This window comes from Oncorhynchus gorbuscha, linkage group LG03, assembly GCF_021184085.1.
Source record: "Oncorhynchus gorbuscha isolate QuinsamMale2020 ecotype Even-year linkage group LG03, OgorEven_v1.0, whole genome shotgun sequence".
Lineage (NCBI taxonomy): Eukaryota > Metazoa > Chordata > Actinopteri > Salmoniformes > Salmonidae > Oncorhynchus > Oncorhynchus gorbuscha.
The window spans coordinates 20,092,242-20,104,991 of NC_060175.1; the positions used below are offsets into that span (position 1 = coordinate 20,092,242).

The window sequence follows — 12,750 nt, forward strand, 5'->3', positions numbered from 1 at the left end:
GGTCCAAGAGGCTTCTAAACAGCTTCTATCCCCAAGTCATAAGACTCCTGAACATCTATGCAAATGGCTACCCAGAGTATTTGCATTGCCCCCCCCCCCCTCTCCCCCTTACACTTCTGCTACTCTCTGTTGTTCTCATCTATGTATTGTTACTTTAATAACTCTACCTACATGTACAGATGAAGTCTGAAGTTTACACCTTAGCCAAGTAAATTTAAACTCAGTTTTTCACAATTTCTGACATTTAATCCTAGGAAAAATGACCTGTCTTAGGTCAGTTAGGATCACCACTTTATTTTAAGAATGTGAAATGTCAGAATAATAGTAGAGATTTATTTCAGCTTTCACTTCTTTCATCACGTTCCCAGTGGGTCAGAAGTTTACATGCACTTGGAACATTGCCTTTTAAATTGTTTAACTTGGGTCAAACGTTTCGGATAGCCTTCTACAAGCTTTCCACAATAAGTTGGGTGAATTTTGGCACATTCCTCCTGACAGAGCTGTTGTAACTGAGTCAGGTTTGTAGGCCTCCTTGCTCGCACACACTTTTTCTGTTCTGTCCACACATTTTCTATGGGATTGAGGTCAGGGCTTTGTGATGGCCACTCCAGTACCTTGACTTTGTTGCCATTTTGCCACAACTTTGGAAGTATGCTTGGGGTCATTGTCCATTTGGAAGACCCATTTGTGACCAAGCTTTAAATTCCTGTCTTGAGATGTTGCTTCAATATTTCCACACAATTTTCTGTACTCATGATGCCATCTATATTGTGAAGTGCACCAGTCCCTCCTGCAGCAAAGCAACACGAAAACATGATGCTGCCACCCCTGTGCTTCACGGTTGGGATGGTGTTCTTCGGCTTGCAAGCCTCTCCCTTTTTCCTCCAAACCTAACGATGGTCATTATGGCCAAACAGTTATATATATTTTTTTCATCAGACCAGAGGACATTTTTCCAAAAAGTATGATATTTTTCCCCATATGCAGTTGCAAACCGTAGTCTGGCTTTTTTTATGGCGGTTTTGAGGCAGTGGCTTCGTCCTTGCTGAGCGGCCTTTCAGGTTATGTCGATATAGAACTCGTTTTACTGTGGATATAGATACTTTTGTACCTGTTTCCTCCAGCATCTTCACAAGGTCCTTTGCTGTTGTCCTAGGAATGATTTGCACGTTTCACACAAAAGTATGTTCATCTCTAGGAGACAGAACGCGTCTCCTTCCTGAGCGGTAATGACGGCTGCGTGGTCCAATGGTGTTTATACTTGCGTACTATTGTTTGTACAGATGAACGTGGTACCTTCAGGTGTTTGGAAATATCTCCCAAGGATGAACCAGACTTGTGGAGTTCTACAATATTTTTCCTGAGGTCTTGGCTGATTTCTTTTGATTTTCCCATGATGTCAAGCAAAGAGGCAATGAGTTTGAAGGTAGGCCTTGAAATACATCCACAGGTACACCTCCAATTGACCCAAATTATGACAATTAGCCTATCAGAAGCTTCTAAAGCCATGACATAATTTTCTTTAATTTTCCAAGCTGTTTAAAGGCACAGTCAACTTAGTGTATGTAATCTTCTGACCCACTGGAATTATGATACAGTGAATTATAAATGAAATTATCTGTCTGTAAACAATTGTTGGAAAAATGACTTGTGTCATGCACAAAGTAGATGTCATAACTGACTTGCCAAAACTATAGTTTGTTGACAAGAAATTTGTTAAGTGGTTGAAAAACGAGTTTTAATGACTCCAACCTTAAGTGTATGTAAACTTCCAACTTCAACTGTACATTTTACCTCAACTAACTGGAGCCCCCCGCACATTGACTCTGTACCGGTACCCCGCAGTATATAGTCACACTATTGTTATTTTACTGCTGCTCTTTAATTACTTGTTACTTTTATTTCTTATTCTTATCTGTATTTTTTTTTTACTTCTAAACTGCACCTCTGAACCTAAATGTATACACAAAGGAGATCTATCACCCCCCCCCCCCCTTCCAAACCAGCAGCATCTTCTCTCTATTCTCTCCTGAGAGCTAGTGGGGCTCTTACACTAGGGACCTATTGCCACATGCTGGTGAGGTGTTGCAAAGCAGAGACACGTTGGCTTGTATGGAATTTAAGAATATTTGATTTGAAGTAGATTTCAAATAGCACACCAGTGGTCTAGTGACCCTGGATTGTAGGTCTACTATGTGTGTATTGTTTTAACAAAATGCTGGGTATTATTATTGCGCTGTTGGAGCTGGAAACACAAGCATTTCGCTGCACTTGCGGGATTTGCAAATCTATGTACGCGACCAATAAACCTTGACTAGAATTGTATTTTATTTACAATAATTAGCATGTTATGGGATTATAGCTGTGAGAAAAACAGTGAAAGTGCCTGGGAGAATTGGAAAAACAACAAACACTCAGGCCTTTGACGGTTGGAGATGCCCAGACACAGTGACAACACACGCCTTTCAACCATGGAAATGTTTCCCTTCACTCAACCCTTTTACAAGCACAGGTTCTCTAAATAACAAATAACATTTGATCCCTTAAACCTGCTTGATTCTAATTGCCCTGAAGCAATGTCACACCTTAAGACTAAACTGTCTAAACTGCTTGGAGTAACCCTGGATTGTAAATTGCCATGGTCAAAACATATTGCTACAACAGTACCTAAAATGGGGAGACGTCTGTCCATAATAAAGCGCTGCTCTGCCTTAACAGTATCAATGAGGCAGGTCCTACGGGCCTTGGTTTTGTCGCACCTGTACTACTGTTCAGTAGTGTGGTCAGGGGCCACAAAGAGGGACTTTGGAAATTGCAGTTGGCTTAGAACAGGGCAGCACGGCTGGCCCTTAAAAGTACATGGAGAGCTAACATTAATGACATGAATGTCAACCTCTTATGGCTCAAAGTGGAAGAGCGATTGACTTCATCATTATTTGTTACATGCCACCAGAGCTCTCTTCACAGTCCCCAAGTCCAGAACAGACTATGGGAAGTGCAGAGTACTACAAAGAGCCATGACTACATGGAACTCTATTCCACATCAGCTAACTGATGCAAGCAGTAGAATCAGATTTAAAAAGCAGGTAAAAATACACCTTATGGAACAGTGAGGACTGTGAAGTAACACAGGCACATGAATACACACACATGATAACATATGCACTATACACACATGTACAGTCATGGCCAAAAGTTGAGAATGACACGAATATTAATTTTCACTAAGTCTGCTGTCTCAGTTTATATGATGGCAATTTGCATATACTCCGGAATGTTATGAAGAGTGATCAAATTAATTGCAAAGTCCCTCTTTGCCATGCAAATGAACAGAATCCCCCAAAAACATGTCCACCGCATTTCAACCCTGCCACAAAAGGACCAGCTGACATCATGTCAGTGATTCTCTCGTTAGCACAGGTGTGAGTGTTGACGTGGACAAGGCTGGAGATCACTCTGACATGCTGATTGAGTTCGAATAACAGACTGGAAGCTTCAAAAGGAGGGTGGTGCTTGGAATCATTGTTCTTCCTCTGTCAACTATGGTTACCTGCAAGGAAACATGTGCCGTCATCATTGCTTTGCACAAAAGGACTTCACAGGCAAGGATATTGCTGCCAGTAATATTGCACCTAAATCAACCATTTATCGGATCATCAAGAACTTCAAGGAGACCGGTTCAATTGTTGTGAAAAAGGCTTCAGGGCTTCCAAGAAAGACCAGCAAGCGCCAGGACCGTCTCCTAAAGTTGATTCAGCTGCAGGATCGGGGCACCACCAGTACAGAGCTTGCTCAGGAATGGCAGCAGGCAGGTGTGAGTGCATCTGCATGCACAGTGAGGCGAAGACTTTGAGGATGGCCTGGTGTCAAGAAGGGCAGCAAAGAAGCCACTTCTCTCCAGGAAAAACATCAGGGACAGACTGATATTCTGCAAAAGGTACAGGGATTGGACTGCTGAGGATTGGGATAAAGTCATTTTCTCTGGTGAATCCCCAATCCGATTGTTTGGGGCATCCGGAAAAAAGCTTGTCCGGAGAAGACAATGTGAGCGCTACCATCAGTCCTGTGTCATGCCAACAGTACAGCATCCTGAGACCATTCACATGTGGGGTTGCTTCTCAGCCAAGGGAGTGGGCTCACTCACAATTTTGCGTAAGAACAAAGCCATGAATAAAGAATGGTACCCACACATCCTCAGAGAGCAACTTCTCACAACCATCCAGGAACAGTTTGGTGACGAACAACGCCTCTCCCAGCATGGTGGAGCACCTTTCCATAAGGCAGAAGTGATAACTAAGTGGCTCGGGGAACAAAACATCGATATTTTGGGTCCATGGCCAGGAAACTCCCCAGACCTTAATCCCATTGAGAACTTGTGGTCAATCCACAAGAGGCGGGTGGACAAACAACCCCACAAATAGGACAAACTCCAAGCTTTGATTATGCAAGAATGGGCTGCCATCAGTGTGGCCCAGAAGTTAATTGACAGCATGCCAGGGCGGATTGCAGAGGTCTTGAAAAAGAAAGGTCAACACTGCAAATATTGACTCTGCATCAACTTCATGTAATTGTCAATAAAAGCCTTTGAAATGAAATTTGTAATTATACTTCAATATTCCGTAACATCTGACAAAAATATATAGACACTGAAGCAGCGAACTTTGTGGAAATGTAATACTTGTCATTCTCAAAACTTTGGCCACGACTGTACACATGGATTTTGCGTTGTAGATATGTGGTAGTGGAGTATGGGCCTGAGGGCACACACTTAGTGTGTTCTAAATTCTTTAATTAATGTATTGTAATGTTTTTAAAATGGTATAACTGCCTTAATTTTGCCAGACCCCAGGAAGAGCAGCTGCTGCCTTGGCAGGAACTAATGGGGAGCCATAATAAATACAAATACAAGACGTCTAGGCCTATTTGTTTTCTGGGAGAGGAGATGGGTTTCAAGCAAATTGTAGCTCTGTAAGAAAAGTAAAAAAATATTCTCAGAAAACCCTGTTAACACAGCGATTTGGTCACTAAAAGAAAAGGATTGGACCGAAGACAGTGGGCTTTGGCTTTACCAAAACAATCCAGCTCACCATGGGCTTCTGTCACAGTCAAAGTCATTGTGTCATTTTCAATACTTCGCTTGTCTGGATTATTTTCTGTTTTTTTCTTTTCTTTTCTCAAACAGAGGCTGCTGTGTGTGGACTCACACACACTTCTGTCCTTCTCGCGCTCCACTCTGTGGATGGGGAACAATTAGGTATTTTTCGATGTTGCCTGTATTACAGGATTAAATATTGGATTCCACCGATGTTTCCTCTGGTTTTCCTGCGCACACCTTTACTGACATTTTATCTGTGATAAATAGTTGACAGATTATACATTTTAGGAATATTTTAATGTTTTCTGTCAGGGCAGCTATATAGAAGAGTATAATTTTATTTACTGGTACTATTTAACAAGGAACTTGCCAGTTTGAATTTGCTACGTCCTGCCGTTAACTAATAGTAATTGGTAAACATTCTGAATGGATAGAGAGACACATGGACAAGGTTTGCCTGTTAGTCAATGAAAGCAAAGTTGTGTTGTTTTTTTGGCCTAACTTGAGACGTGTGAGCAAGGCCTGAAATTAACTCTTTGGTCCACCAGTGAAGGAATGAAATCTACCAACCTCTGACTTCTTTCCAGCATTTGGTTGTGCGAGACATAGTGTGCGAGACATCGTTGAGAGAGAGGCCTACTTCTCAAGATACTGCATCATTATCTCATAAGCCCTTTAGATGTTTACACTGGTTTGGTAAAAATAAAAAACAAAGGGGTTCCAGGTACATCTTACCAATGAAAGTCCACAATCATGAAGAGGAACTGTGATGTAGTCAACAAATGGAGGAGACATGAAGAAATTGATAAATGTTCATGTTATGTATTTTCTATTCATATTGACAGATCTCTAACATCACCAAGCTGAAAGACTTTCTACTGCAGCACAGGAAGGACTATGTCAATGCTGGAAGGTAAGCCTCCTATCAGGTTACCGAACCATGTCCTGTTTACTGTCTGTCTTCTGTCCATTTCAACTGTATGACTTTCATGTGGCTAACCCATTTTCACGTTTGACCCCAAAAATGCCCCCACCAATGTTTCAGCTCGGCCTTCGTGTGGATTGTGATATATTTAACCGTTGACAAAGTAGTTGATGTTACGGGAAGTTTACATACTTAGGTTGGAGTCATTAAAAGTCGTTTTTCAACCACTCCACAAATTTCTTGTCAACTATAGTTTTGGCAAGTCGTTAGGACATCTACTTTGTGCATGACACACGTAATTTTTCCTAAGGCTGATTGACATCATTTGAGCCAATTGGAGGTGTACCTGTGGATGTATTTTTTTTTGTTGCGAAAAGTGCAAATAGGAGGAAACAGGTACAAAATTATCTATATCCACAGTAAAACGAGTCCTATCAGCAAGGAAGAAGCCACTGCTCCAAAACCGCCATAAAAAAAGCCAGACTAAGCTTTGCAACTCAAATCAAAATCAAATGATCAAGGTAGAAGTTCAATCTTTGTGCATATAGATTTATATGACTCTATTGCAAATCAAATCACATTGTCAATCAAATGTATTTATATAGCCTTTCGTACATCAGCTGATATCTCAAAGTGCTGTACAGAAACCCAGCCTAAAACCCCAAACAGCAAGCAATGCAGGTGTAGAAGCACAGTGGCTAGGAAAAACTCCCTAGAAAGGCCAAAACCTAGGAAGAAACCTAGAGAGGAACCAGGCTATGTGGGGTGGCCAGTCCTCTTCTGGCTGTGCCTGGTGGAGATTATAACAGAACATGGCCAAGATGTTCAAATGTTCATAAATGACCAGCATGGTCGAATAATAATAAGAGAAAACAGTTGAAACTGGAGCAGCAGCACGGCCAGGTGGACTGGGGACAGCAAGGAGTAATCATGTCAGGTAGTCCTGGGGCATGGTCCTAGGGCTCAGGTCCTCCGAGAGAGAGAAAGAAAGAGAGAAGGAGAGAATTAGAGAACGCACACTTAGATTCACACAGGACACCGAATAGGACAGGAGAAGTACTCCAGATATAACAAACTGACCCTAGCCCCCCCGACACAAACTACTGCAGCATAAATACTGGAGGCTGAGACAGGAGGTCAGGAGACACTGTGGCCCCATCCGAGGACACCCCCGGACAGGGCCAAACAGGAAGGATATAACCCCACCCACTTTGCCAAAGCACAGCCCCCACACCACTAGAGGGATATCTTCAACCACCAACTTACCATCCTGAGACAAGGCTGAGTATAGCCCACAAAGATCTCCGCCATGGCACAACCCAAGGGGGTGCGCCAACCCAGACAGGATGACCACATCAGTGAATCAACCCACTCAGGTGACGCACCCCTTCCAGGGACAGTATGAGAGCACCCCAGTAAGCCAGTGACTCAGCCCCTGTAATAGGGTTAGAGGCAGAGAATCCCAGTGGAAAGAGGGGAACCGGCCAGGCAGAGACAGCAAGGGCGGTTCGTTGCTCCAGAGCCTTTCCGTTCACCTTCCCACTCCTGGGCCAGACTACACTCAATCATATGACCCACTGAAGAGATGAGTCTTCAGTAAAGACGTAAAGGTTGAGACCGAGTTTACGTCTCTGACATGGGTAGGCAGACCGTTCCATAAAAATGGAGCTCTATAGGAGAAAGCCCTGCCTCCAGCTGTTTGCTTAGAAATTCTGGGGACAATTAGGAGGCCTGCGTCTTGTGACCGTAGCGTACGTGTAGGTATGTATGGCAGGACCAAATCAGAGAGATAGGTAGGAGCAAGCCCATGTAATGCTTTGTAGGTTAGCAGTAAAACCTTGAAATCAGCCCTCACTTTGACAGGAAGCCAGTGTAGAGAGGCTAGCACTGGAGTAATATGATCAAATTTTTTGGTTCTAATCAGGATTCTAGCAGCCATATTTAGCACTAACTGAAGTTATTTAGTGCTTTATCTGGGTACCTGGAAAGTAGAGCATTGCAGTAGTCTAACCTAGAAGTGACAAAAGCATGGATTAATTTTTCTGCATCATTTTTGGACAGAAAGTTTCTGATTTTTGCAATGTTACGTAGATGGAAAAAAGCTGTCCTTGAAATGGTCTTGATATGTTCTTCAAAAGAGAGATCAGGGTCCAGAGTAACGCCGAGGTCCTTCACAGTTTTATTTGAGACGACTGTACAACCATTAAGATTAATTGTCAGATTCAACAGAAGATCTCTTTGTTTCTTGGGACCTATAACAAGCATCTCTGTTTTGTCCAAGTTTAAAAGTAGAAAGTTTGCAGTCATCCACTTCCTTATGTCTGAAACACATGCTTCTAGCAAGGGCAATTTTGGGTCTTCACCATGTTTCATTGAAATGTACAGCTGTGTGTCATCCGCATAGCAGTGAAAGTTAACATTATGTTTTCGAATAACATCCCCAAGAGGTCAAATATATAGTGAAAACAATAGTGGTCCTAAAACGGAACCTTGACGAACACTGAAATTTACAGTTGATTTGTCAGAGGACAAACCATTCACAGAGACAAACTGATATCTTTCCGACAGATAAGATATAAACCAGGCCAGAACTTGTCCGTGTAGACCAATTTGGGTTTCCAATCTCTCCAAAAGAATGTGGTGATCGATGGTATCAAAAGCAGCACTAAGGTCTAGGAGCACGAGGACAGATGCAGAGCCTCGGTCCGATGCCATTAAAATGTCATTTACCACCTTCACGAGTGCCGTCTCAATGCTATGATGGGATCTAAAACCAGACTGAAGCATTTTGTATACATTGTTTGTCTTCAGGAAGGCAGTGAGTTGCTGCGTAACAGCCTTTTCTAAAAATTCTGAGAGGAATGGAAGATTCGACATAGGACGATAGTTTTTTTTTATTTTCTGGGTCAAGGTTTGGCTTATTCAAGAGAGGCTTTATTACTGCCACTTTTAGTGAGTTTGGTACACATCCGGTGGATAGAGAGCCGTTTATTATGTTCAACATAGGTGGGCCAAGCACAGGAAGCAGCTCTTTCAGTAGTTTAGTTGGAATAGGGTCCAGTATGCAGCTTGAAGATTTAGAGGCCATGATTATTTTCATCATTGTGTCAAGAGATACAGTACTAAAACACTTGAGCGTCGCTCTTGATCCTAGGTCCTGGGAGAGTTGTGCAGACTCAGGACAACTGAGCTTTGAAGGAATACGCAGATTTAAAGAGGAGTCCGTAATTTGCTTTCTAATAATCATAATCTTTTCCTCAAAGAAGTTCATGAATTTATCACTGCTAAAGTGAAAGTCATCCTCTCTTGGGGAATGCTGCTTTTTAGTTAGCTTTGCGACAGTATCAAAAAGGAATTTCGGATTGTTCTTATTTTCCTCAATTAAGTTAGAAAAATAGGATGATCGAGCAGCAGTAAAGGGCTCTTCGGTACTGCACGGTACTGTCTTTCTAAGCTAGTCGCACATCATGACAAAGATTGTAGTTTTTGGAGAAATGTCCTCTGGTCTGTTGAAACAAAAATATAACTGTTTGGCCATAATGACCATCGTTATGTTTGGAGGAAAAAGGGGGAGGCTTGCATCATGGCATCATGAGGGAGGAAAATTATGTGGATATATTAAAGCAACATCTCAGGACATCAGTCAGGAAGTTAAAGCTTGGTCGCAAATGGGTCTTCCATATCGACATTGACTCCAAACATACTTCCAAAGTTGTGGCAAAATGGCTTAAGGACAACAAAGTCAAGGTATTGGAGTGGCCATTACAAAGCCCTGACCTCAATCCAATAGGAAATTTGTGTGCAGAACTGAAAAAGCACGTACGAACAAACCTGACTCAGTTACACCAACTCTGTCAGGAGGAATGGGCCAAAATTCACCCAACTTATTGTGGGAAGCTTGTGGAAGGCTACCCAGAATGTTTGACCCAAGTTAAACAATTTAAAGGCAATGCTACCAAATACTAATTGAGTGTATGTAAACTTCTGACCCACTGGGAATGTGATGAAAGAAATAAAAGCTGAACTAAATAATTATCTCTGCTATTATTCTGACATTTCACATTCTTAAAATAAAGTGGTGATCCTAAGACAGTGAATTTTTACAATTATTAAATGTCAGGAATTGTGAAAAACTGAGTTTAAATGTATTTGGCTAAGGTGTATGTAAACGTCCAACTTCAACTGTACATATATGAACGAGCAATGTCAGAGCGCCATGGACTAAGATACAGTAGAATAGTATAAAATACAGTATACATATATATGAGATGAGTAATGCAAGCTATGTAAACATTATCAAAGTGACCAGTGTTCCATTTCTTAAAGTGGCCAGTGATTTCTAGTCTATGGCTATAGGAGCAGCCTCTAATGTGCTAGTGATGGCTGTTTAACAGTCTGATGGCCGTGATAGAAGCTATTTTTCAGTCTCTCGATCCCAGCTTTGATGCACGTGTACAGACCTCACCTTCTAGATGATAGCGGGGTGAACAGGCAGTGGTTCGGGTGGTTGATGTCCTTGATGATCTTTTTTGGCCTTCCTGTGACATTGGGTGCTGGCTTGGCATAAGCTAATGTGTGGCTGCTTAGCCATTTCATCAAGCTCCCAAAGAACATTAATTGTGCTGACGTTGCTTCCAGGGACCATTTGGAACTCTGTAGTGAGTGTTGCAACCGAGAACAGCGGTCCCGTTTTGTGAGCTTAGGTAGCCTACCACTTTGTGGCTGAGCCGTTGTTGCTCTTAGACGTTTCCACTTCACAATAACAGCACTTACAGTTGACTGGGGCAGCTCTAGCAGGGCAGAAATGTGACAAAACTGACTTGTTGGAAAGGTGGCATCCTATGATGGTGCCATGTTGAAAGTCACTGAGCTCTTCAGTAAGGTCATTCTACTTCCAATGTTTCCTATGGAGATTGCATGGCGGTGTGCTCGATTTTATACATCTGTCAGCAACGGGTGGGGCTGAAATAGCTGAATCCAGTAATTCGAAGGGGTATCCACATACGTACGTGTGTTTTATTTATATATACACACACACTGCTCAAAAAAATAAAGGGAACACTTAAACAACACAATGTAAATCCAAGTCAATCACACTTCTGTGAAATCAAACTGTCCACTTAGGAAGCGACACTGATTGACAATATATTTCACATGCTGTTGTGCAAATGGAATAGACAACAGGTGGAAATTATAGGCAATTAGCAAGACACACCCAATAAAGGAGTGGTTCTGCAGGTGGTGACCACAGACCACTTCTCAGTTCCTATGCTTCCTGGCTGATGTTTTGGTCTCTTTTGAATGCTGGCGGTGCTTTCACTCTAGTGGTAGCATGAGACCGAGTCTACAACCCACACAAGTGCCTCAGGTAGTGCAGCTCATCCAGGATGGGACATCAATGCGAGCTGTGGCAAGAAGGTTTGCGTAGTGTCCAGAGCATGGAGGTGCTACCAGAAAACAGGCCAGTACATCAGGAGACGTGGAAGAGGCCGTAGGATGGCAACAACCCAGCTGCAGGACCGCTACCCCCGCCTTTGTGCAAGGAGGAGCAGGAGGAGCACTGCCAGTGCCCTGCAAAATGACCTCCAGCAGGCCACAAATGTGCATGTGTCTGCTCAAATGGTCAGAAACAGACGCCATGAGGGTGGTATGAGGGCCCGACGTCCACAGGTGGGGGTTGTGCTTACAGCCCAACACCGTGCAAGACGTTTGGCATTTGCCAGAGAACACAAGGATTGGCAAATTCGCCACTAGCGCCGTGCTCTTCACAGATGAAAGCTGGTTCACACTGAGCACATGTGACAGACGTAACAGAGTCTGGAGACGCCGTGGAGAACGTTCTGCTGCCTGCAACATCCTCCAGCATGACCAGTTTGGCGGTGGGTCAGTCATGGTGTGGTGTGGCAATTCTTTGGGGGGCCGCACAGCCCTCCATGTGCTCGCCAGAGGTAGCCTGACTGCCATTCGGTACCGAGATGAGATCCTCAGACCCCTTGTGAGACCATATGCTGGTGCGGTTGGCCCTGGGTTCCTCCTAATGCAAGACAATGCTAGACCTCATGTGGCTGGACAGAAGTTCCTGCAAGAGGAAGTCATTGATGCTATGGACTGGCCTGCCCGTTCCCCAGACCTGAAGCCAATTGAGCACATCTGGGACATCATGTCTCGCTCCATCCACCAACGCTACGTTGCACCACAGACTGTCCAGGAGTTGGCGGATGCTTTAGTCCAGGTCTGGGAGGAGATCCCTCAGGAGACCATCCGCCACCTCATCAGGAGCATGCCCAGGCATTGTAGGGAGGTCATGCATGTGGAGGCCACACACACTACTGAGCCTCATTTTGACTTGTTTTAAGGACATTACATCAAAGTTGGATCAGTCTGTAGTGTGGTTCTCCACTTTAATTTTGAGTGTGACTCCAAATCCAGACCTCCATGGTGTTACGCACGCCTCTATGAAGAAGGAACGCAACACCCTGCTACAACTAAACTCTCCGTGAAGTGAAAAAGGTATGGACTGTAGACGTAAGCAAGGATGACATCAGGCAGAATGTGGTACCGTTTACAAGGACTTTATTCCTTTACACGGTAATATGGGGAAAAGGGGCTGGACGGAACCAAAGCAAAGAAAGTGAATCTCGTAGCCCCCTCTCCTATCTTACCTGCCTAACCAATACTTACCTAATTTAGCACCACCTGGTGCCCTAACCAAAATACAGGGGGTGGTCCG

At 43.4% G+C, this 12,750-nt stretch overlaps 1 protein-coding gene across 1 annotated transcript in view; it reads left to right on the forward strand.

Annotated features, from left to right (window-relative positions):
* The window catches only part of LOC124027435 (syntaxin-18-like), a 41,182-nt gene that overhangs the window by 21,068 nt on the left and 7,364 nt on the right, over nt 1-12,750 (forward strand). Inside the window, exon 2 of the mRNA XM_046339867.1 lies at nt 5,941-6,008. Coding sequence (XP_046195823.1) covers nt 5,941-6,008 — 68 coding nt within the window. The remainder of the gene's footprint in view (nt 1-5,940; nt 6,009-12,750) is intronic.